The sequence below is a fragment of the Bufo bufo genome, chromosome 3, assembly GCF_905171765.1.
Source record: "Bufo bufo chromosome 3, aBufBuf1.1, whole genome shotgun sequence".
In the NCBI taxonomy this organism is placed as follows: domain Eukaryota; kingdom Metazoa; phylum Chordata; class Amphibia; order Anura; family Bufonidae; genus Bufo; species Bufo bufo.
The window spans coordinates 612,018,789-612,045,117 of record NC_053391.1 but is presented as its reverse complement, the minus strand read 5'-3'; the positions used below and the strand labels follow the sequence as shown (position 1 = coordinate 612,045,117).

General features: G+C 48.4%; 1 protein-coding gene across 1 annotated transcript in view; it reads left to right on the top strand.

Moving 5' to 3' along the window:
* The first annotated feature begins 1,673 nt into the window (after positions 1-1,673).
* KPNA3 (karyopherin subunit alpha 3) overlaps positions 1,674-26,329 on the top strand; it is a 46,095-nt gene continuing 21,439 nt past the window's right edge. The window contains exons 1-2 of the mRNA XM_040426030.1: positions 1,674-1,826; positions 23,267-23,311. Of these exons, the coding sequence (XP_040281964.1) occupies positions 1,758-1,826; positions 23,267-23,311 (114 nt within the window). The 5' untranslated portion in view covers positions 1,674-1,757. The remainder of the gene's footprint in view (positions 1,827-23,266; positions 23,312-26,329) is intronic.

Here is a 26,329-nt window from a genome sequence, read left to right as displayed (position 1 = left end):
ACTTTTTGTGATGTAAGGTGACAAAAAAATTGTTTATTTATTTTTTATGGTGTTCATCTGAGGGGTTAAGTCATGTGATATTTTTATAGAGCTGGTCGATACGGACGCGGCGATACCTAATATGTATACTTATTTTCTTCCCCCTATTTTTTACCAATTTGTTTTACTTTATTTGGGGAAAATGACGTTTTTGTTTATTTTTACTTGAAACCTTTAATTTTTTGGGGGGGAAACTTTATTTTTCCACTTTATTTTTTGTCCCATTTTGGGACTTGAACTTTTGGGGGTCTAATCCTTTACAATGCATTCCAATACTTCTGTATTAGAATGCATTGGCTGTATGAGTAATACTGTGTGTATTACTCATACAGCTTCCGGCCTGTGAGATCCTTAGGCATCGCGCTGCCTTCCATGCCATCAGGTCCCCCCAACAGCCGCATGGGGACACGATGGCACTGCCGATTGCCGCCGGAACCCGCAGGTCACGAGACCACCCCTCCCCCGGCGTTGTGACAGGATGCTCACTGAATGATTTCAGCGGACTTGGGAAACATGCCGTACCGGTACGTCATAAGTCCTTAAGGGGTTGGCAGAGTTATGGGAAAAAAAAAAAAAAAAAGATATAGCACTGTAAATCTAACTAAGCTAAGCAAGTTTTAGGCAAAAAAAAATAAAAATCTATTTCCTCATTTCCCTGGTTCTCTTCTGGCCCTTTGTTTACTAGCAATAAAAACAATCTGGGGGGGGTCACCAAGCTTCACTTCAGACAGGACAACTCCTAGCAAGCTCCATTCACATCTATGGGAGTTGTGAGAAGCAGCTGAAGGAGGATGCATGCCGAAAGTGGTCATTTGTACAGGTTTTACGTTCACAGCCTACAGAATGCTTTCATTCCCCACGTCCACAGAAAACCACTGGAGCTTTCCGTCCGTGGCACCCAAAGGTTCACACATAGTAATAATAATACGGATGCGCAATCCTCATCAGGTCGTCGTCCGTCCCCCCATACGTTTTTCTAAAGGCAGTTCGGGGAACGATTTTCATTCCTGGCCCCAAAAAAGAAAACACTCTATCACCATTGAAATGAATAGGGAAGTTATTATTCCGTGTGAACCTAGCCAAGGGGCTCCACTGCAGCAGATAATACTGCGCCTTACTGGTCACCTGCAAGTCACGCACCGCCGCCTCCACTAGGCACTGGGGTTACCCGAGTGGGTGGCTCAAAATCGTGCATCTTAAGAAGGGGGCGGGCTTATTAACCACGCCCACTACCCAGCACTAGTCTAGAGCGTTCTTTAGTACCACGTGATAGGTCACGTCACAAAGGACCGCCGCTGAAAGTAAAGTTGTTTTTTTTTTTTTTCTCCCGGAAAACTTTATTAATGATTGACAGTAAACCTTACTCAGAGCGAGACCTATAACAGTGTGAGGAAAGAACGCCTCAGTACGGCTTTACTACGCGTACACGAGCGGCTATTTGTGCGGTCTACCGTTAACCGGACTAACCACGGCTTGGGTCACGTAATTAGCCGCTGCCATTCTCACGAAATCCCAGCTTCCCTCCTAGAGGCTCCGGCGCCCCGCCTCTCAACTAGCCCCGCCCTTTGCCTTCCCCCCCGGAGTGACGCTCGCGCCCCACCCCTCCCCTCGCATTCCCTCCTCCTCCTGGAAGCGAGCGCGCGCAGGGCGGGGGAGTGCGGCTGGCGCGGTCGTTGTGGTGTCGCAGCCGGTAACGGGAAGAAACAGAAAGAACCGCCATGGCGGAGAGCGCCGGTCTGGAGAACCACCGGATCAAAAGCTTCAAGAACAAGGGCAGAGATGTAGAGGTCAGTGTGACGAGGCGCCGTCCGGACCCCTTTATAACCGGAGGGGGGCCCCTGTGGTAGCGCTGCCAGGCTTCAACATGGTGGCCTCCGCTAAAGCTCTTACCGGGGGTTCCCAGTCTTGTTTGTAGGCAGGGCCTGGATACGCCGGTTGTATCGGGGACTGGCGTCATGTGAGGGCTGCGTTACCGCCACTCAGGCGGGGATCGGTGTGAATGCTGCACCGCCCGTACGCGTCAGCACGGAGGGATTAGACCGGACCGCGGGTGACTGAGAGGCAGGCCGCGGGCGGTGAGGGCCTTACCGGCTTCTGGTGACTCCTCTATGGGAGCGGTGTCATGGTGACGGGGCGGCCGCCTGACAGCTCGGGGTGTGGGGGCAGCGCCCTGTGCCCGGCCCCTGTGCGGGAGATGTGCCGGGATCGTGCTCTCCCTGCTCCGCATTGCAGGCCCCGCACTGGGGGTGAAGCGGGGTTTCCGGAAGTGGCCGGGACTCCATCTTCCCTTGGATGGCAGCGCAGGGGGGACGCGGCCTCTCCACCTGATCCGCCGCCCTGTCACCTCAGCCTGTTTGCTGTCAGTGAATAGGGACCGTCCTATCTGCATGGAAACCTGCTCAGCTCCAATCATTCTTCTGGCCTGTCTACATGATCCACATTGTGCACCAGCCGCACACATCTCTGTTGCTCTGAGGGAGACAGTCTGTCAGAAATGCAGGAGTGTTTTCATTCACTGACAAGCAGTGGTCTTGAAAAACGTGAAGTTGTATAAATGATTAGAACATTATTGGCTGTTTTACGGAACAGTGCGCCCAGCAAGAGGTCTAAAGGGGTTGTGCCTATATATCGCTAATCCCCCGGCAGATACGCCCCCTCCACCGGGTCACTGATCCCCCGGCGGATACGCCCCCCGCCCCCATCGGGTCACTGATCCCCCGGCAGATACGCCCCCTCCACCGGGTCACTGATCCCCCGGCGGATACGCCCCCCGCCCCCATCGGGTCACTGATCCCCCGGCAGATACGCCCCCTCCACCGGGTCACTGATCCCCCGGCGGATACGCCCCCTCCACCTGGTCACTGATCCCCCCCCCCCCCATCGGGTCACTGATTCCCCCCCCCCCATCGGGTCACTGATCCCCCGGCGGATACGCCCCCTCCACCGGGTCACTGATCCCCGGCGGATACGCCCCCTCCACCAGGTCACTGATCCCCCGACGGATACGTCCCCCCCCCCCCCCCCCCCCGCCCCCATCGGGTCACTGATCCCCCGGCGGATACGCCCCCCCCGCCCCCACAGGGTCACTGATCCCCCGGCGGATACGCCCCCTCCACCAGGTCACTGATCCCCCGGCGGATACGCCCCCTCCACCAGGTCACTGATCCCCCGGCGGATACGCCCCCCCCCCCCCCCCCCCCCCATCGGGTCACTGATCCCCCGGCGGATACGCCCCCCCGCCCCCATCGGGTCACTGAACCCCCGGCGGATACGCCCCTCCCATCGGGTCACTGATCCCCCGGCGGATACGCCCCCCGCCCCCATCGGGTCACTGATCCCCCGGCGGATACGCCCCTCCCATCGGGTCACTGATCCCCCGGCGGATACGCACCCGCTGGTTGCTTATCCCATTTCCTTTGAGTAGGGGTTAAATTTAAATCATGAGACATTTCCTTTAAGAATATTGTCTGCAAGCAGGAAATGGTATAACATAGTAAAATAATCTATACCAATCCCCTACTCTAGCGCTGCCCACATACATCATTCACATCTCTGCTGCAGCCAGTCACTGGTCTCATCGGTGATGCTTGGATGTACACCTTGTCACCACTGAGTCCAGTGATTGGCTGCAGAGGTGAATGTTGTATGTGGTGTCATCACTGGAAGCGACCACCAGAGCGGCAGCGCTCGCACAGGGTTTATCACTACAGTTTGTTTTATACCATTCTGACGGCCAATTGTCTTAAAATCCTGGACAAACCTTTTAATCATAAGTCGCCCATATTGATAAGCGGTCATCTGCGCCGGCGGCTGAGGTGCCGTGTGGTCCTCACCTGGGTAGAGGAGAGACCTGCGACTGCCTGGACCCTCTACTGCTATGGGTCATTTGTTGATTTCTCCCTGGTCGACCTCCACTTATACCAGCCTTCTGATGGCAGACACTGTGCCCACTGTGCCTTCAGCTGCCAAGAAACCTCCCTGTCTATTCCAGACTGTTCTCTGTTATCAGCCATTCGTCATCTCTGGGAGAGGCTGTGGTGTTCTTCATTGTGATTACCGAAAGAAAAGATCCAGCAAATGTTGATCGCTCTCCTTCTGAGTGCAAAGTTCAAATCCCGGACCCTTCTTTTCAATGCTCAGGTTGTTCCACCTTGTAGCCAAACAATCGGTTACCAGAGGCTGGTGCACTCACGTACAGCTGCACCCTAGAGGGAAGTATTAGTACAAGTAGTGAAGTTCCACCTGGTAATCTCGCAAACAGCAGGTTTATTCTACTTACAAAAAGTCTTAAAATCTCAGTCATAAAAACTGATCTTTTTTCATCATCACAAGTCCACCCTTAGGTAATTGCGAGATTACCTGGTGGAACTTCACTACTTGTACTAATACTTCCCTCTAGGGTGCAGGTGTACGTGAGTGCACCAGCCTCTGGGAACCGATTGTTTGGCTACAAGGTGGAACAACCTGAGCATTGAAAAGAAGGGTCCGGGATTGGAACTTTACACTCAGAAGGCGAGCGATCAACGTTTGCTGGACATTTTAACTGTGAAGCGATTTATACTCGCGTCGCTTGGTGGATCTGCAGCGCCGATAAGTACACCAAAAATTGGAAACTGTTTTTTCTTTATTTGAAAGAAAAGATCCCCATCCCCGTGATCACTTCTTCATCATGTGCATATCTTCAGGTCTGGGAACCTGCAGAAATATCTGCATGTGTGTTTTTTAGCGCTTAAGGGTCTGTTCACACACACCCTCAACCAAAATTTTTGAGTAAGGGCAGGGAACATTTCTGGTACACGTGGGCACAGCGGAGCAACACCAAGGGCTGATTCACACACTTGTGCTCAGTCCAGAAAACATGGTCCGTGTGTCTAACGCATCTCTAGGACTGCGGCTCCCCTGATCCGAACTGACTGGGTCATAGTGTGTTATGATAGTCCGTTCCTATCTGATTGTGTATTTATTGTAACGTACTCCTTTAGAAAACGGACAAAGCTATCTTCAGTGGCTCCTCCTTAGCTGCATTGTTTGGTAGCATGAAAACCACCTCCTGCTTTACACTGTAGCTCTGCTTGTTCAGGGTGGTTGCAGAGTGTTAAAGGGAACCTGTCACCAGGATTTTGTGTATAGAGCTGAGGACATGGGTTGCTAGATGGCCGCTAGCACATCCGCAATACCCAGTCCCCATAGCTCTGTGTGCTTTTATTGGGTAAAAAAAACAAATTTGATACATATGCAAATTAACCTGAGATGAGTCCTGACCCTGACTCGTCTCACATACAAGACTCATCTCAGGTGAATTTGCATATGTATCAAATAGTTTTTTTTTACACAATAAAAGCACACAGAGCTATGGGGACTGGGTATTGCGGATGTGCTAGCGGCCATCTAGCAACCCATGTCCTCAGCTCTATACACAAAATCCTGGTGACAGGTTCCCTTTAAAGAGGTACTCAGATTATAGGAAGTTATCCTCTATCCACTGGATCAGTCACAAGGACCTTATAACTAGGGACGAGCGAATCGACTTCAAATGAAACATCCGAAGTCGATTAGCATAATACTTAGTTTGAATACTGTACCTTGGAACCAAACCAGAGTTCGGTAAAAGTTTTTTTTGCAGTAATAACTTCGGCTCATAGGAGCCAATACATTCTAAGGCCTCTTTCACACGGGTGTCCCGTATTTGCTCTGGATGTGTCCGAATTGACTCACCTCATCCTCTTGTTCGCGCAGCCGGCATCGTCTTCTTTCAGGACCTGCCAAAGGACCTTCTATCTTCAATCAGCAGGACCTGCGCTGATGTCACCATGTGGTGAGCGCGATTACATCATCAAAGGTCCTTTTGCAGGTCCTGAAAGAAGACGATGCCGGCTGCTTGATCAAGAGGATGAGGTGAGTTAATTTGTTTATTTTTTAACCCCTCAAGCCACATTTTAGTAAGCATTCTGTATTAAGAATGCTGTTATTTTCCCTTATAACCATGTTATAAGGGAAAATAATACAGGGAATACACTTTATTGGGGTTGCTCATCCCTATCATCACCTAGCAACCATGCTTGAAAATCGCACCGCATCCGCACTTGCTTGCGGATGCTTGTGATTTTCACGCAGACCCATTCATTTCTATGGGGCCTGCGTTGCGTGAAAAACACACAATATAGAGCAGGCATGCTCAAAATGCGGCCCTCCAGCTGTTGCAAAACTACAACTCCCAGCATGCCCGAACAGCCTACAGCTATCAGCCTACAGCAGGGCATTGTGGGAGTTGTAGTTTTACAAAAGCTGGAGGGCCGCAGGTTGAGCATGCCTGATATAGAGCATGCTGCGATTTTCACGGAACGCACAAGTGATGCGTGAAAATCAACGCTCATCTGAATAGCCCCATTGAAGTGAATGGGTCCAGATTCAGTCCGGGTGCAATGCGTGAGGTGAACGCATTGCACCCGTGCAGAATTCTCGCCTGTCTGAAAGGGGCCTAATACTGTACAGAGTGCTCGCTCCGTACAGTATTCAAACTAAGTATTATGCGAATCGACTTCAGATGTTTCATCCGAAGTCTATTCGCTCATCTCTACTTATAACCGTCGAGTCCCTCTAAAATGAACCGGGCGACTGGTCGGCATGCACACAGCCTCTCCATTTGTATGGGCGTTCCAGTGATGGCGGAGTACAGCGCTTGTCTATCTCTGGGACCCCCGTAGAAATGAATAGAGCAGCTGCACACATGCTCGACCAGCCTCTCTGTTTATCCCATAATGTCATATAACTAGAATACCCCTTTAACAAAAACCCACAGCAAACTCACCTGGAAGTCATTCAAGTGCATGATGAGACCTGTGCATATACCAGTCCGACACCGGTTTGGCCTCTGTCTGGATAATGTAACATATAGACACCTTTAGGCCCCTTTCACACGGGCGAGTATTCCGCGCGGATGCGATGCGTGAGTTAAACGCATTGCACCCGCACTGAATACCGACCCATTCATTTCTATGGGGCTGTTCACATGAGTGGTGATTTTCACGCTTCACTTGTGCGTTGCGTGAAAATCGCAGCATCCTCTATAGTCTGCGTTTTTCACGCAACGCAGGCCCCATAAAAGTGAATGGGGTTGCGTGAAAATCGCAAGCAAGTGCGGATGCGGTGCGATTTTCACGCACGGTTGCTAGGAGACGATCGAGATGGAGACCCAATCATTGTTATTTTCCCTTATAACATGGTTATAAGGGAAAATAATAGCATTCTGAATACAGAATGCATAGTACAATAGCGCTGGAGGGGTTAAAAAAATAAATAAAATTTAACTCTCCTTAATCCACTTGATCGCGTAGCCCGGCATCTCCTTCGCTGAACAGGACCTGTGGTGAGCATTAATTACAGGTAAAGGACCTTTGGTGACGTCACTCCGGTCATCACATGATCTTTTACCATGGTGATGGATCATGTGATGACCGGAGTGACGTCACCAAAGGTCCTTTACCTGTAATTAATGCTCACCACAGGTCCTGTTCAGCGAAGGAGATGCCGGGCTACGCGATCAAGTGGATTAAGGCGAGTTAAAAAAAAAAATCTTTTAACCCCTCCAGTGCTATTGTACTATGCATTCTGTATTCAGAATGTATTATTTCCCCTTATAACTATGTTATAAGGGAAGATAATACAATCTACAGAACACCGATCCTAAGCCCAAACTTCTGTTAAGAAGTTCGGGTTTGGGTACCAAACATGCACGATTTTTCTCACGTGAGTGCAAAACGCATTACAATGTTTTGCACTCGCACTGAATAATCGCGGGTGTTCCCGCAACGCCCGTGTGAACCTAGCCTTAGGGTTTACATGCTAAACAGACATGGCCTTAGTGTGAGAAAACATCTCCCCACAGATATGAAGCACAGACTCAAACTTTCTAAAAAAAAAAAAAAAAAAAAGTAATGGAGGTTAAGGCTGCATTCACATCTCCGTTGAAAGTTTCTGGCAGAAGACAGCCTGTCGGCATTCATTGGATCTGGCATTTCCAGATTCAACAGATCACCGCCGGATCCCTATTGACTATAATGGCACCTGGCCGGACAAATACCAGTTCATGCAGTGTTTGTGCGGCCGAGAGCCGGCATTTATGCTGCATCATCTCTAACGGAGATGTGAACGCAGCTTTGATATTTTATATGGACTTGTACCTAGATGTTTGCATGCAACACACAATGTCCTAAGGCGGGGGTTATCTGATTGGTGGACTCCTCACTACATTCTAAGCACAGCGCCATACATTGTATAGTGGCTGCACTTGGTATTGCAGCCCGAACCCATTCACCTGAATGGGACTGAGCCGCTCATAGGCCACGAGACTGATGAATGTGACATCACTGGCCTACAAAGAGGCCTCCATGCTGATCAGAGCACTGCAGTCTCCTCTTACAGGTGATCAGCAGAGAGTCGGACCCTCATAGTCAGATATTGATGACCTTACCTGAGGGTAATATTGGACTCTTGGAAAACTGTATAGGCTCTGTAATGCTGAATGTGTACAGCAAGAGCCGTAATCCGGTAATGTGGCCTAAGGTTAGTGTTTAGATTAGTAATACCTTCTGTAAAACTGGCCATACACATGAGATGGCTGTCGGCCAATTGTCTGTCCACTATGTACATGCACGTGCTTCATTCTAGAGGCCCTCTTACACATTAGACTGTTGGCATTGTATCAGACGTGTATGGTCAGACTGTCTATAGCAGCTCGAGTGTAATCATTAGAGGAATCAATCGTATTGATTGCGATACTTTTCAGTCTTGCCTCAAGCGCCTTCTCAGTAGGAAGCAGTTATCGCATTTCAGAGCTGGGAGATTATTAGTACTGGTTCCGATATTGTGACATCCATGTCTGGTGAGCCTCCTGGTAATGAAGGCCATCAGAGCAAATCTTGCCATAAGTATCAGCCTATGATATTCAGCAATATGTCCGACCCCCCCCCCCCCCTCGCCGATGAGCTGTATGAGGAGACGACGTGCCGTTTCTTTTCCTGTTCACCGCTGCTGTCTATAGTCTTTGCCATAGACAGCAGCAGCGGACAGGAATAGACGGCACGTCGTCTCCTCATCTCGCTTATTGGCTGGTTGCTGGACCCTCGCCGATCATTAATTTTTTTTACTGCTGATCTATCCTCTGGATAGGTTCAGTAGTGGTGAGCGAATAGACTTTGATAAAAGGTTTTTTACAGTAGAAATTCATTTTTGAAGTTGTTATCCGAAGTCTCGTGAGACTTCACGAAGTAATAACTTCGGTTCATCTGAGCCAATACATTTTACGGAGCTCCCGCTCAGTACAGTATTCTAATGGAAATTGGGGGTCAGTATTCTAACAAAGTTTTATGTGAATCGACTTCAGATGTTTCATCCTAAGTCGATTTGCTCATCCCTGGTTATCAGTATCTGGTGGGGGTCCGACACCTGGGACCACCGCCAATCAGCAGTTTTGAAAAAGCAGCGGCATTCCTGTGAACGCCACGACCTTCTCACAGCAAACCAAGCCCAGCGCTGTACATTGTACAGGGGCGTTTTGCTTGGTATCGCGCTCAGCCCCACTGGAACGTGTCATCACTCGGCCTAGGAAAATTACAGAGAAGACCGCAGCGCCACTGCTAGCGTCACTGCCTTCTCCAACAGCTGATCGGCGGGTGTCCTGGTGTTGTTGGCACTTTGCGATTAAATAAGTGGGTTTTGGGTTGCAGTTTGGCACTCAATCACTAAAAGGTTCACCACCATAAAAAAAAATAATAATCTTGGAAAACCCCTTGAAGGCCAGTCCCAGAAGAGCAAGTTCACAACAGGTAACACCCTCCATGAGACGGCCTGAGCGCTGCTCCTGTGACAGGACCTCACCGCATAATGATTTATGTTGCTGTGTGTCCCTGCCTGACATCAGCTGTAATGAACTGTAGTGACAATGCGTTCAGTACCATTCATTACAGCCGATGTCAGGCAGGGACACACAGCAACATAAATCATTACTGTATATTGCCGTGAGGTCCTGTCACAGGAGCAGCGCTCAGGTGGGGAAATAATGCTCTCACACGGTGCATGTTTCCCGCTAGGAAGTCGCCCCCCTGAGAGTAGCCTAACAGTCAATGATGTGCCGAGCGAGCAGTCGCAGGGACGTTGGTTCCCGATCATCGTTATCCTGCGTGTGTATGCGTTTAGGTTACTTTTTTGTGCTTTCTTGTTCGGTACTGTGTGAACTAGAATTAAGGTACTTCCTTTTATACTGTTTGTCAAGTGTTCAGATGCTTCACATATGTGACTACAGATCTCCATGAAGAAAGACGGGTGGAGCTCTGCTCCCAGCCAAGAAGGTGCTTGTGATCTGTAGAAAGGTCCTTGATTACCCAAGAACTATTATGGCGCTTGTAGGCGACCTGGCCGATTACTGTCGATTGCCGGGCTGCGGCAAGTACAGGCATAGAATTCCTGCGGCTGTTCTGGTGAGCACTGTATTACTTGTATAGAGTATTAGTGTACGTCAGGGACTGGCGTCCTCCGAGCCCAACAGTATGAGAGAGAACCCTCCCAGTTATGAGGAGAAGATACAGACTCTTCAGATGCTGTCCCTGGATGGATTTAGAAATTTGCCCATTCATCCAGAAGAGCATTTGTGAGGTCCGACACTGATTTTGACTAAGAGGACCTGGATCCAAATCTCTGTTCTAGTTCATCCCAAATGTGTTTGATGGGATTGAGGTCAGGGCTCTGTGAGAACTAGTCAAGTTCTTCCACACCAACATCAGCCAACCATGCCTTCATGGACCTTGCTTTGTGCACTGGGTACAGTCATGCTGGAACAGAAAAGGGCTTTCTCCAAAATGTTCCCACAAAGTTGGAAGCATACAATGGTCCAAAATGTCTTGGCATGCTGAAGCATTAAGATTTGCCTTCCTTCACCAAACTTTACAGTTGACACGATGCCGTCAAGCGTGTAAGGCTACTTTCACATTAGCGTTTTCAATTCCGCTATTGAGATCCATTATAGGATCTCAACAGCGGAAAAAAACGCTTCAGTTTTGTCCCCATTCATTGTCAATAGGGACAAAACTGGACGAACCACACTGTTTCTATGTCCTAAGTGGTTGGCAGATTTTTGTCAGTGAAAGTTTGGTTACAGACTATATATTGGTGAGAGAGAGCGGTCCCTACTTTCAAATATGACAGGTGGTGTTAAAGATGGATTAATCTACAATGAAGAACAGGTAAGTACTTACCTGCCAGACCCATCCTGCTGCTCCCGTTCTCCCGGCCCGATCTATTTACCTGGCTGCCGCAGTGATGTCACGTCAACACCACCGGCCGCTCACAGGGCTTGGTGCTGCAGTGGTGACATGTTGTCGACATTACAATCACTGCTGCAGCCAGGAGAACCAGAGCGGCGGCGCAGGATCTGGCAGCTAAATACTGACTGGCCATCCATATAATACAAGTTGGACTCAACCTCTCAGGAAGGCTGGTGCTTATACCGAGTGACTCTCCATTATGGCTCCTGGGGAGGTGGCGGGGGATACCCTATGAGGCACACATGCCCCAGGAGAGCGTACAGAAAGGGCTTGTCTTTGTGAGACACCCCCTATAAATGGACCTTCCATAGAAATGCAGCAAGTGCTAGTTTTGAGATTTTTAGAGGAGTTGTCCACGTCCACCCTCTGCTGACACAGGGAAAATTTTACATTTACATAGTCAATTAATTAACTAATGTCCCGGATTACAGTGCTTTCCTTGAAGAGGGAAATCTAATTAGCCCAGTGCTCCAAGAGTTTCCATTTGCTAATGTGAGTCAAGTCAATATGTCTTGTGAAGATTAATCAGCTTATAAAAAATGATCTAAGGTCAGGACAGAGTCGGCATGACTGTACCCTGGCGTCACACATGAGTCAGTGCAGCGGGCAGGAACTCCATACGCAGAGGGCCAAGACCTTATTTTTAGCACTGAGATACATGTGAAGGCTCCTGAACCTTTAGTCAACCCAGAGACGTCTGTCCATTTCTATTACTGTGCTACCAGTAAATGTATAACAGCACTTCAATGGACGGCGTCCCCAAGATGTACACGTATACAGGGAGGCGTAATGGAGTGTTCTACACCTGGGGTTGTAAGAGGAGTACCTCCTGGTCACGTAGATTACATCAGATGCTTCGCTGGGCTCCCTCCATGAAAACATCCAGTTTGACATCGCAGCAGAGTCCGGATCCCCTTGCATCATGTGACCATTTGTCACGGCGTATGGTCAGCCGGTGATGTCAAACTAGATGCTTACAGCCAAGGAGCCCAGCGGACCATCGCAGGCCAGGAGAAAGAGCGGGCACATCCCCTATAAATTGGGAGAAGGGGAACCCATTTTCCCGATAGGTGTTAGTCTGCGCTTTTTAACATGTTATAAATGTATCAGTTGGTAATATCCCTTTTATTTTTTGCTGCCCTTGAGACTTGTTCAGTAGGACATTGTGGACCATAAAAGGTTGTGCGCCTCCATGTATTCGATGAACAGACGGTCTCACCGAAATCAGCAGCTTCTGCGGACTAATGTGAAACCTTAAGGGGAATGTCACCTATACTTTTTTTTTTTTTTTCTGCCAGTTAAAACCAGATGGCGACACACAACTTTTTAGTTTCTGATTGCCGTAATGCCGTTACATATTTTTTTTTAAAATCAGATACGCCTCATAACAGGTCACATGGGCCATTGACGCAATGGACAGCAGGGACTAGAGATGACTGAATCGATTGGTCTCGTGAAGCAGAGTTCTGCACCTGTGTCGGGGGGCTTCCGAGGCTGAGGACTCTCCCCCTGCTGCTTGATTGACAGTCTTGCACCTATGCAACGGCTCCGCGTAGCGGTGCATGCACAGAGGCTGAGATACTGGAGCAGCAACTGTTCAAGCGCTGCTACCTGGAAGTGCAGAAGTGTAGTGGCGCAGTCACTGTTCCAGTAGTGGACTCACAACCTCTGTGTGCGCGCCACTACTTGGAGCAGCGTCGCAGGAGTAAGTGTCATGGCCGCCCTAGATGCCCAGCATGTCAATATTGTGGCAGGAGGCAGGTTCTCGGCTTCGGCAGCACCCTGTCACAGGTACAGAACTCCGCTGGAAGACACAAATAGATTCTTTCATCCTTAGAGGGAACCTCATTGACTTCTGTGGGGGAGTTTTCTAGGCATGCTCTGTGACCTGTGCAGAGGTCATGAGGGGAGTAGATAAGCTGTGATATCATTTTGAATAGTACAGGCATGCTCAACCTTTGGCCCTTCAGCTGTTGCAAAACGACAACTCCCAGCATGCCCAAACAGCCTACAGCAGGGCATTGTGGGAGTTGTAGTTTTACACCAGCTGGAGGGCCGCAGGTTGAGCATGCCTGGAATAGTAGATATGTCCTTCTAACCTTGCCCATGATGATATGACTGCTGTGAAGTGATTGGTATCGCCCCAGAAGTGGTGTCCATTATTGGGCTGATTGGCCAGTGTGAAAACTGCAGGATTTAAAAAAAAAAAGTTTAAAACAAAAAAAAATTGATTTAAACAATAGGTTGTTTTCTATTGAAACATTCCCTTTAACCTGCAGGACATGCCATTAGTTTCTGCCCCAGCTGTAACATTGCTGCTGCTGAAGCAGTTGATTAGGGTTGTGTCTGCTGACAGCTTATTGACAGGTACTGTATGATGTAGTGTTCCTGTGCTGCCATTGTATTGCAGTAGGCTTGATGTTAGGCTACTTTCACACTGGCGTTTTGGCTTTCCGTTTGTGAGATCCGTTCAGGGCTCTCACAAGCGATCCAAAACGGATCAGTTTTGCCCTAATGCATTCTGAATGAAAAAGGATCCGCTCAGAATGCATCAGTTTGCCTCCGATCAGTCTCCATTCCGCTCTGGAGGCGGACACCAAAACGCTGCCTGCTTGACGAAACTGAGCCAAACGGATCCGTCCTGACACACAATGTAAGTCAATGGGGACGGATCAGTTTTATCTGGCACAATAGAAAACGGATCCATCCCTTATTGACTGTCAATGGAGTTAATGACTGATCCGTCTTGACTATGTTATAGATAATACAAACGGATCCGTTCATGATGGATGCATGCGGTTGTATTATTTTAACAGATCAGTTTTTGCAGATCCATGATGGATCGGCCCAAAACGCAAGTGTGAAAGTAGCCTTACACAGCTCCATATAAGGTTTGAATGATTTCATGCAACATATTATCAGGAAAACATTAAATTGGCAGATTATTGGGTACGTGGGTGACTTCCCCAGGCAGTGCGGCGGTGACTTCACTGGTTTGCTCCATAGTTGATGCCTTTGGTTTAGGCGCAGATGGGACTTTTAGGCGCCCGCACCCTTGACCTTGTGTATTTCAGACACGGCGGTGCTTCCGGATTATTGAGGCTAAGTGAAATCTGCGGCATCGGGCCGCAGAGGAAATGATTATTTAGCCCTGTTCTCCCTGCACTTGGCCGGCGTCTGTGTAAGTCATTAGTAACGGCTCACACCTATGATGTTGGATCATGGAGGGGAAATTGATATGGACGTCTATTTAAAGACCAGACGCTGATCTGTACTATCCTAAGTTTGGAATCTATACTAGTAAAGCTAGGTATGAACATGACCAAATGCTTCCTGTCTTCAGCTGTACTTGGTCTCCTCCATATGTGAGCGAGATTTCAGGGGGTATTAGCACCATGTACTGTGTATTTAAGACCACTTTCTCTGGGGATCGATGTCTCTGTAATAACAGTGGTGGCCTCCTTTGGAAATCCAGAATCTGCAACGGCTTGCACCGGAAGAAGCTCGGACATGTGAAATGGCGGCTGTGACCGATGCCTCATAGCGTCATCCATCTCCTATAGACTATTATGGTAACTATTTAAATGGGTTTTCCCATAGGTTAGGACTGCATGATTAATCAAATTAATTCGCTGTCTGTTTGGCCTCATGCACACGGCCGTTGGGCGGCCGTGGCCGCATTGCGGCCTGCAAATGGCGGCTCGTCAATCTACGGCTGCCAGCCGTGTGTACCATGCATCACAAATGTGGACCCATTCACTTGAATGGGTCCGCAATTCCGGAGATAAGGAACGGAGCATCGGAAGAACTACGGAGTGCTTCCGTGGTGTTTCTTTCCGTTATTCCACACCACAAATAAATATGACATGTCATATATTTTTTTGGAGTGCTGAATCAGCACAGCATCTGCACGACATTTAAGTTCCTTCCGCCCGCCCTGGATGAATAGTGAAGGCTGCAGAGAGCTGCACATGGCGGGCAGTGGAGCGCAATACTTCCTGCGTCCTTGTCAGCCAATGGGTATCGGGTGGTTGGAGCATCAGGAGACATTAGTGGCTGCAGCTCAAAGACCCTCGGGACCGGGGCTGGCATAACTACGCTGAGCCCCAGCACCATGTGGGGGAGCGCTCTCCATCACATATTGTGCCATTGTCGTCCTGGACAATAGCTGGTGGACTGGAGGGCACCTGTAGTAGTGGCACCTGGTGTACTTACCTGCCATACTGATACCGGGTCGGCTTACCTGCAACTTGGTCTACTTATCTGTAGGGAGGACTGGAGGAGAGATTATATACCCTGCTCCAGTCCCGCCTGTATATACATTGTATACTTGCCTCCATATAAATTATACACCCTTCACTCCCCAGTCCACCTAGACAGGAAGAAAAAAAAAAGTTATTGCCAGGAAAAAAAAAAAAAAAGAGATTATAATCAATAATCGTCCATAAAGTTAAAATGAGTCGTCGTCCCCCATAATCGCCCAGCCCTAGGTAAGGGTATATATGTGTGATCCCTCTGTGGGCCGTGTTTCCGACTCCATTCAACTCTATGGGCCTGCCAGGGCTCAGCTGTCTCCAGCAGTCCCATAGACTTGAATGGAGCAGTGGACTCGCATGTGTCTCTGCAGATCTATTCTAACGGGGGGAAACAGGCCCCATTCTAGTGATCGTCAGGGGTTCCAGTGGTCGAACCCCTGACAATCAGTCATGTATCCCTATAAAGTTGGGGCGAAGAAAAGCTGCTGTCATGGGACAACCACTCTAATGGATGTTTTTCTACAGGCTGGAATAGCGCACTCCCGTCCAGTAATAAAATGGCAGTCCTGAAATAGGCAGTTTTCTGTAAACCTGCCCCCCATCCCCCATATCCCAAGTGGTTATGTTTGCAGCCTGGATATAGAGATGCCACATCTCTGTAAGTTATATCTGTGGGCCCTGAATATCGGGCACAGGCATCCATCGCCATCCAAGTAAGCCTGTCCGCTGTGTCCCCCTCGGTCAGGCTCGGTCCAGGCGGCATGTTCCTGTAACAGATCTCCCCGTCGTGGGTTACTCTCCGACTGTCAGACTTTCAGCCTCCAATATGAACAAATGCTCCATACATTCCTTGCATACTTCTGGCTTCACACTGGGACCTAAGCGGTTCCTGTAAGCTTGTAATGGAGTGGTTATGCTATTCGGAGGGGGGTTGCGGAGTGTCGACATATATCACAAGGTTTTTAGGTGCTGGTTATGATCTCGGGGAGGAGGAGATGCACCATTGCACTTGGGCCTTTCAACAAACCTCTAAAAGACAACAATCAGCTCTTGAGCCTAGGTAGGTAGACTTACAGGACACTTACCTTCAGTATACAGTAACTTGTCGCCTTAAATCCAGCGTGTTTTCAGGGCAGAGGTAGATCTCCCAGTCAGTGCTGCCCTCTAAGCAGGTGGCTGACGCATGGCAATGGACACTGCGGCCTGCTCTTGTAGCCGTATGTAGAGAGAAACTTGAAGGGGCAGATTTGTACCTATGACACTGGCCGACATGTTACATGTGCCCTTGGCAGCTGAAGCAGTGCTCCAGACTAAAAAAAATAGCCATTGGCTCCTGAACTGAAAAATTTAGGAGCCAAATTCAATTTTTAGTCGCCAAATCGAAACCCAAATTTTGGTATCGTGACAACGCTATGCCGATCAGATCGGTGTAGGGTTGTTTCGATACCAACATTTTGATTCGCTTTCGTCACCATAAAGTATTGCGATACTCAATACCGGGCATAAAAAAATAAAAACACCAAAAAAAAGCTGCGTGCATTTCGCATTTTATAAAACATTCGGCCCATAATAGAACAGTCCTATCCTATTTTTTGGGGTGACAAGGTGACTAAAAAATGGCGAATGCTCACCGCATAGGAGATATTTTTTAATTTAATAGTTTGGACTTTTCGGACGCAGCGCTATGTAATATGTTTATTTATTTATTGTTTATATATTTTATATGTAAAATTGGGAAAGGGGGGGATTTAAACTTAATATTTTAGGCTACTTTCACACTAGCGGTTTTCTTTTCCGGCATAGAGTTCCGTCACAGGGGCTCTATACCGGAAAAGAACTGATCCGTCATATCCCCATGCATTCTGAATGGAGAGTAATCCGTTCAGGATGTCTTCAGTTCCGTCATTTTGACTGATCAGGCAAAAGATAAAACCGCAGCATGTTTTCAGACTTGCCTGAATGCCGGATCCGGCATTTTTCCCCATAGGAATGTATTAGTGCCAGATCCGGCATTCAAAATACCGGAATGCAGGATCTGTCCGCGCAGACCGGTAAAAATGTGTAAAAAAAATACAATACAGATCCGTCTGTCCGCATGACAAGCAGAGAGATGGATTCGTTCTTGCAATGCATTTGTGAGACGGATCCGCATCCGGATGCGTCTCTCAAATGCTTTCAGTCACATCCAGATCGGCGGATCCGGCTGCTTGCCAGATCACACTGCCGCAAGTGTGAAAGTAGCCTTAGGCCTCTTTCACACGGGCGTTGCGGAAAAATGTACGGGTGCATTGCGGGAACACCCGCGATTTTTCCGCGCGAGTGCAAAACATTGTAATGCGTTTTGCACTCGCGTGAGAAAAATCACGCATGTTTGGTACCCAAACCCGAACTTCTTCACAGAAGTTCGGGCTTGGGATCGGTGTTCTGTAGATTGTATTATTTTCCCTTATAACATGGTTATAAGGGAAAATAATAGCATTCTGAATACAGAATGCATAGTAGGTGATCAATTGAGGGTTAAAAAAAAATAAATTAACTCGCCTTCTTCTTTTGCTCGTGTAGCTCCGGGTCTCTTAGTTCATCTTTTGAGAAGTAAAGATCGGCTAAAGGACCTTTGGTGACGTCAGATCACATGCTCCAATCACATGGTACATCACTGTGGTGATGGACCATGTGATTGGAGCATGTGATCTGACGTCACCACAGGTCCTATCCGATAGTTCATCTTTTGAGAAGTAAAGAAGAGACCCGGAGCTACACGAGCAAAAGAAGAAGGCGAGTTAATTTTTTTATTTTTTTTTAACCATCAATTGATCACCTACTAAGCATTCTGTATTCAGAATGCTATTATTTTCCCTTATAACCATGTTATAAGGGAAAATAATACAGTGAATAGACTGTCACCTAGCAACCATGCGTGAAAATCGCACCGCATCCGCGATTTTTGCAGTGCTCCAGACTAAAAAAAATACCTAGTAGCCATTGGCTCCTGAACTGAAAAATTTAGGAGCCAAATCAAATTTTTAGTCGCCAAATCGAAACTGAATCAAAATTTTGCTATTGTGACAACGCTATGCTGATCAGGGCCGCAATGCAATGCGTTCTTGTAGGGCCGTTTTTACTTTCAATGGGTCCGTGGAAAAATCGGAAAATGCACCGTTTTGCAGCCGCATCCGTGATCCGTGTTTCCTGGCCGTGTCCTATTTTTTTCACGGCCAACGGTTCACGGACCCATTCAAGTCAATGGGTCCGTGAAAGAACACGGATGCACACAAGATTGGCATCCGTGTCCGTGATCCGTGGCCGTAGGTTAGTTTTTATACAGACGGATCCGAAGATCCGTCTGCATAAAGCTTTTTCAAAGCTGAGTTTTCACTTCGTGAAAACTCAGAACCGACAGTATATTCTAACACAGAAGCGTTCCCATGGTGATGGGGACGCTTCTAGTTAGAATACACTACAAACTGTGTACAAGACTGCCCCCTGCTGCCTGGCAGCACCCGATCTCTTACAGGGGGCCGTGATCAGCACAATTAACCCCTTCAGGTGCGGCACCTGAAAGGGTTAATTGTACTATCATATCCCCCTGTAAGAGATCAGGGCTGCCAGGCAGCAGGGGGCAGACCCCCCCCCCCCCCTCCCTCTATTGTAATAATTCGTTGGTGGCACAGTGTGCGCCCCCCCCCCTCCCTCTATTGTAATAATTCGTTGGTGGCACAGTGTGTGCCCCCCATCGGCCCCCCCCCCCTCCCTCTATAGCATTAACAACATTGGTGGCCAGTGTGCGGCCTCCCATCTTCCCCCCCCCCCCCCCCCCCCAATCATTGGTGGCAGCGGAGTTCCGATCGGAGTCCCAGTTTAATCGCTGGGGCTCCGATCGGTAACCATGGCAACCAGGACGCTACTACAGTCCTGGTTGCCATGGTTACTTAGCAATAGTACAATAGTAGAAGATTCATACTTACCTGCTGCTGCGATGTTCGTGTCCGGCCGGGAGCTCCACCTACTGGTAAGTGACAGCCTCAGGTCTGTGCGGCGCATTGCTAAATGAACTGTCACTTACCAGTAGGAGGAGCTCCCGGCCGGACACGAACATCGCAGCTCCCAGGTAAGTATGAACCTTTTACTATTGTACTATTGCTAGTAACCCGCTGCCACAAATGATCGGGGGGGGGGGGGGGGGGAGGCCGCACACTGGCCACCAATGTTGTTAATGCTATAGAGGGAGGGGGTGTCGATGGGCGCACACTGTGCCACCAACGATTTATTACAATAGAGGGAGGGAGGGGCGCACACTGTGCCACCAACGATTTATTACAATAGATGGAGGAGGGGGGGGGGGCGCACTCTGTGCCACCAACGAATTATTAGAATAGAGGGAGGAAGGCGGGGGGGCCGCACTGGCCACCAATGATATTCAAACTGGAGAGGGGGGGGTCTGCCCCCTGCTGCCTGGCAGCCCTGATCTCTTACAGGGGATATGATAGTACAATTAACCCCTTCAGGTGCGGCACTTGAGGGGTTAATTGTGCTGATCACGGCCCCCTGTAAGAGATCGGGTGCTGCCAGGCAGCAGGGGGCAGTCTTGTACACAGTTTGTAGTGTATTCTAACTAGAAGCGTCCCCATCACCATGGGAACGCTTCTGTGTTAGAATATACTGTCGGAAATTAGGTTTCACGATCTAACTCATATCCGACAGTATATTCTAACATAGAGGCGTTCCCATGGTGATGGGGACGCTTCAAGTTAAAATATACCATCGGATTGGAGAAAACTCCGATCCGATGGTATAAAAGGGACTCCTGACTTTACATTGAAAGTCAATGGGGACGGATCCGTTTGAAATGGCACCATATTGTGTCAACGTCAAACGGATCCGTCCCCATTGACTTGCATTGTAATTCAGGACGGATCCGTTTGGCTCCGCACGGCCAGGCGGACACCAAAACGACTTTTTTTTCATGTCCGTGGATCCTCCAAAAATCAAGGAAGACCCACGGACGAAAAAACGGTCACGGATCACGGGAAAACGGAACCCCGTTTTGCGGACCGCAAAAAAATACGGTCGTGTGCATGAGGCCTTAGTGTTTTGTTTTTTTTACTTACCATTAGCCCCCTTAGGGGCTGGAACCCTTGTCCTTTTCACCCTTAGGCCCCTTTCACATGGGCGAGATTTCCGCGCGGGTGCAATGTGTGAGGTGAACGCATTGCACCCGCACTGAATCCGGACCCATTCACTTCTATGGGGCTGTGCACATGAGCGGTGATTTTCACGCATCACTTGTGCGTTGCGTGAAAATCACAGCATGCTCTGTTGTGCGTTTTTCACGCAATGCAGGCCCCGTAGAAGTTAATGGGGCTGCGTGAAAATCGCAAGCATCCGCAAGCGAGTGCGGATGCAGTGCGATTTTCACGCATGGTTGCTAGGTGACAGTCTTTTCACTGTATTATTTTCCCTTATAACATGGTTATAAGGGAAAATAGTAGCATTCTTTAATACAGAATGCTTAGTAGAAGGTCAATATAATAAACATTATATACACCCCAGTATAATAAACATTGGTGGTGCAGTGCGCCCCCCCCCCCCAACACCCCAGTTTAATAAACATTGGTGGCGCAGTGGGCAGTGCCAATGAGGGTTAAAAAATTAAAAAATAAATTAACTCACCTCCTCCAATTGATCGCATAGCAGCCGGTCTCCTGTTCTTTATTCAGGACCTGTCAAAGGACCTGTGGTGATATCACTGTGCTCAGTGACGTCACCACAGGTCCTGAAGAAAGAACAGGAGACCGGCAGCTACGCGATCAATTGGAGGAGGTGAGTTATTTTTTTTGTTATTTTTTTAACCCTCATTGGCACTGCCCACTGCGCCACCAATGTTTATTATACTGGGGGGGGGGCGCATTGCGCCACCAATGAAGATAACTGACCTGTTAATACAAATACCGCAAGTACCGCACCTGAGGGGTTAACTGCAGCGGATCGCAGCTCCCTGTCATAGAGGTCGGGTGCCGGCTATTTGATTCCGGCACCTGCCTCCTGTATTTGTATTAACAGGTCAGTTATCTTTATTGGTGGCTCAGTGGCCACAGCCCCTCCCCTCCTCCTCCCGTCTCTCTTCTTATTGGCGGCCGTAGCAGCAGTACAGGGGGGAGGGAGAGACTCCTTCTCCACTGCGCTGCTGAGAAGACCAGTGCTGTGCCCGCCGCTGTATTCAACTGCAGAGCTGCGGCGGGGTGTCTAGTCGCAAATGGCGACAAGACTAAAAATTCTTGTCGCCATCTGTAAATTCTAAGTCGCATTGGCGACCATTTTGGTTGCCATCTGGAGCCCTGTGAAGGCATCTGTGTTGGTTCCAGATGACAGGGCCAGGCAGTGTAAACATCATCACACCTAGCCCTGTAAAGTGCAGAGGGTTCAGGAGTGGCAAAGAGCAGAGTCTCTAGGTGTAACGGCAACGCCCCCGTTGCTCCTAGAAGCTCATTTGCAGTTGGGGGCCGGGGGTTTATTTAATTAAAGTCCCTTTACTTGGGAAAACTTTTGATATGGTATAGCAACATGTGAAAAGTTGTCTGTCTCGCTTCAGTCGCTATTGAGGAGTGTGATATTATGTCCATGGGTGTGTCCCTAAAAGGGGAGTGTCTGTGTAACTAGCTGGTAGTTAGGGGCGGTGCTGGAGCTGTGGCAGAGAAAGAAGTGCATCATGGGTTTGGTTGGATACAGCAACAGGAAGTGCTACATACAGGATGGAAACAAACCAGAGGGACTGGTCTAAATGGTGGAAACTGGTCAGGAGAGTCCAATTGAAATAAAGTACAGGGAAGATGTAGATTAGGTAAGCACCGACATTTACACCCCTCCCCTTTGGTCAGACTTTCAGACTACCCCTTTAATTATACAGCTATCTAGAAATATGACTGTTTGGTTTGAGATTATTTAGCTTGCAGCTACATCTAAGAAGGGTCATTGAGATTCACCCGGACGCCTAAAGGTGTCCATAGTACAAGAAGGGTTAATGACTAAAGAATGGCACTCCTCTGTCATGTGGCCACCCATGTAATCTTCAGGTCCGTGTGTACGACCGACATACGATCGTTCTGTGCAGCTCTGCTATTCTTGTTCCTTCAGATATGTCAGGCATGTCTCAGAGCAAATCTCCCTGGAGTGCGCTGCTGCCAGGAGCGCCGTGTAATGCCGAAATGTAGAATATTGCGCTTTTAGGAAATATTGTTCTGACGTGAGTCACCTTGGCTAGACGAAGTTGTATGCTGCCAGGCACCTCCTCCTATGATCAGGGGCATCGCTCCTACCTCCCCTTTAGTTTGGTGAACTCATGTGCTACGGGGAGATTACATTCGAGAACGTTTCAAACGATCACATCACATGCTGTGTACTTTGTGAATCCGCATCATATGTATAAAGAACTGGTCCGACATCTTTCTAAAATGGCATCCTTAAGGCAGATTTGCTGGTAGACGGTCAGAAATGAGTGAGGGAACCTTCAGTAGTTCTGGGCTCCTAGGAGGTTATCTGGCTCTTGTCGTAGTGGATGAGTTGCTGATTAGTGTGGGGTGTTTTTTTAAGTTATTTTTCAATCTTCTTGTTTTACATTTTGTTCAGTGAATTAACGTTATCCTATTTTATTTTTAGACTATGAGAAGACACAGAAATGAAGTAACCATAGAGCTACGAAAGGTAATGTAAAGCGTATAGAGTTTATTTTACAATGGTTCCCTCTTAGGCAATCATCAAAAATCTCCTGGCATATATATACGTAACACCCCCCTCCCTCAATAGAAAGTTTTGGTAGTGGTAAGAGGGAGGTCATCAGTATCTGATCTGTGGGGGTCTGACACCGGGACCCCCGTTCCTGTGAGCGCCGCAGCTTACCAAGCACAGCGCTGTACATTATATAGCGGCTGTGCTTGGTATCGCGCTCAGCCCCATTCACTCCTATGGGGCTGAGCTGTACCTAGGCCACGTAATCAAGGAACGTGACGTCACTAGCACGGGACAAGCTGAGAGAGCTGCTGCCTTCTCAAACAGCTGATCAGCGGAGGCCTGGGTGTCGGACCCCCACCGATCAGATACCGTTGACCTAACCTTGAGGATTGGTCATCAGTATTAGTCTCAGAAAACCCTTTTAAAAATCAACACCTTGTAAGTATAGCAGCGCCCCGTCAACCTGCTTCTTTATTTTTAAACTCTTCAATATTGTTTTCGGGACCACAGTTGGATTCTCGAGCAGGAGGGAGCAGCCACTACAAGTTGGAGGGATTGAGCTGATATGCCATCATCAGAGTTGTGCCTGACTAGCACAACTTAATCTGGTAAGCAGCTCTACCCCGCGTTTACACTGTAATGGTAATAAGCATGCAACGCATTTCAACAGTGGTCTGCCGTTTGGGGGTGTCCGTGCACAGTCTTACACTGTCCAGTCAGTGCTGTCAGTAGCAGATTGTGCAGAGACGCATACATTTAACAAAGGGAATGGAAACAGAGTAGGGTTATTTATAGGAAATACTATTATCCATTTATAATAATAGAGAATACCGCACACAACCGCTATAAGAAGAGATGCTCCAGAATTGTTGTCGCATGGTTAATGCAGGCATGACAGGCGAGGTGGCAGGTCCTCTCTAAATGCCACTATTAAATTATTTTAAAGGGTTCTCTGCTTTGGACAGTCCTTTTATTGTTGAGTCCTAGAGTTGTTGCGATACCAAATTTTTGATTCGATCTCGATGCCATAAAAAAGTATTGCGATACTCGATACCACATGAAAAAAATAAAACAAACAAAACCAAATGCACTCCGCTTTTTTTAAAAAAATGGCGAATCGTGCAGTTTTTATTAATTTTTTCTGTTCTGTTCACCGCATAGATTTGTTTTTTTATATTTTAAAGGGCTTCTGTCATCCCACTAAACTTTTTTTTTGGGGGGGTTCTTATAATCCCTATACTGCGATTTATCCATACATAATGTAATTAATCATTTTGGTTCAGTAGATACTGCAAAAAACATACTTTTATAATATGCAAATTACCTCTCTACCAGCAAGTAGGGCGGCTACTTGCTGGTAGCAGCCGCATCTCCCTCTCATAAAGAGCCCCCTCCTCATGTTAATTGACAGGGCCAGCGGACGCGCTCGTTCTCTGTCTGCATTCAAAATCTGGGGCCGGCGCACTGAGGGGAGGACGCTCGCTCGGGCAGCTCCTTCCTCAGTGCGCCTGCGCCGGGTGTAGATGTGACGTCACCGGCGCAGGTGCATTGAGGATGGAGCGGCCGAGCGAGCGTCCTCCCCTCAGTGCGCCTGCGCCGACTCTCCGGCGCCAGATTTTGAATGCAGACAGGGCCAGCAGAGAACGAGCGTGTCCGCTGGCCCTGTCAATTAACATGAGGAGGGGGCTCTTTATGAGAGGGAGATGCGGCTGCTACCAGCAAGTAGCCGCCCTACTTGCTGGTAGAGAGGTAATTTGCATATTATAAAAGTATGTTTTTTGCTGTATCTACTGAACCAAAATGATTAATTACATTATGTATGGATAAATCGCAGTATAGGGATTATAAGTACCCCAAAAAAAAAAGTTTAGTGGGGTGACAGAAGCCTTTTAATAGTTTGGACTTTTCTGACATGGCGATATGTTTATTTATTTATTGTTTTTATATTTTATATGTGAAATTGGGAAAGGGGGTGATTTATACTTAATATTTTGGGTTGTTTTTTTTTACATTTTTTATTTAATAACTATTTCCCCCCTTTAGGGGCCAGAACCTGGGATCTTCTAATCCCTTGTCCTATTCACCTCGATAGATTTCTATTAGGGTGAATAGGACCTCACACTCTCCCTGCTGCTCTGTGCACACAGCAGCAGGGAGCCGACTATGGAAGCCAGGGCTTCAGTGGTGTCCTGGCTGCCATGGTAACCGATCGGAGCCCCAGGATTACACTGCCACCAGAAGCTGCCACTGCCACCAATGATAAGGAGGGGACCCTGTGGCCACTGCCACAAATGATTTTAATACTGGGGGGGCGCGCGCCACCACCAAGGATAATTAACATTTAATACAGGAGGCGGGTACTGGCAGCAGATCAGCAGCAGTTAACCCTTCAGGTGCCGCACCTAAGGGGTTAACTGCCGCTGATCGCAGCTCCCTGTTAGAGGCAGGGTGCCGGCTATGCGATTCTGCTGCCAGCACCTGCCTCCTGTATTATGTGTTAAAGATGAACTTATATGGGTCCAGACTTTAAGTATTAGGCTACTCAGAGCGGCGCCCAGAGATGTCCCAGCACTTACTATTATTCCTGGGCGCCGCTCCATTCGCCCGCTGTGCCCCTTTACTGTCTCCTGCACCGTATGCTAATTACTATCGGAGCAATGGGGAGGAGACATCAGCTTCTCTAGTGGGCGTTCCTTCTCCCTGGCTGTAGTGCTGTCCAATCGCAGCGCAGCTCGGAGAAAGAACGCCCACTAGAGACGCTGATGTCTCCTCCCCATTGCTCCGATAATAATTAGCATATGGAACAGGAGACAGTAATGGGGCACAGAGGGCGAACAGAGCAGCGCCCAGGAATAATAGTAAGTGCTGGGACATCTCTGGGCGCCGCTCTGTGTAGCCTAATACTTAGTCTGGACCCAGGAAAAGTCCTATAATTGATGGCGCAGTGCGCCCGCCCCTCCTCAGCAGCAGCACGGGGGGGGGGGGAGAGAG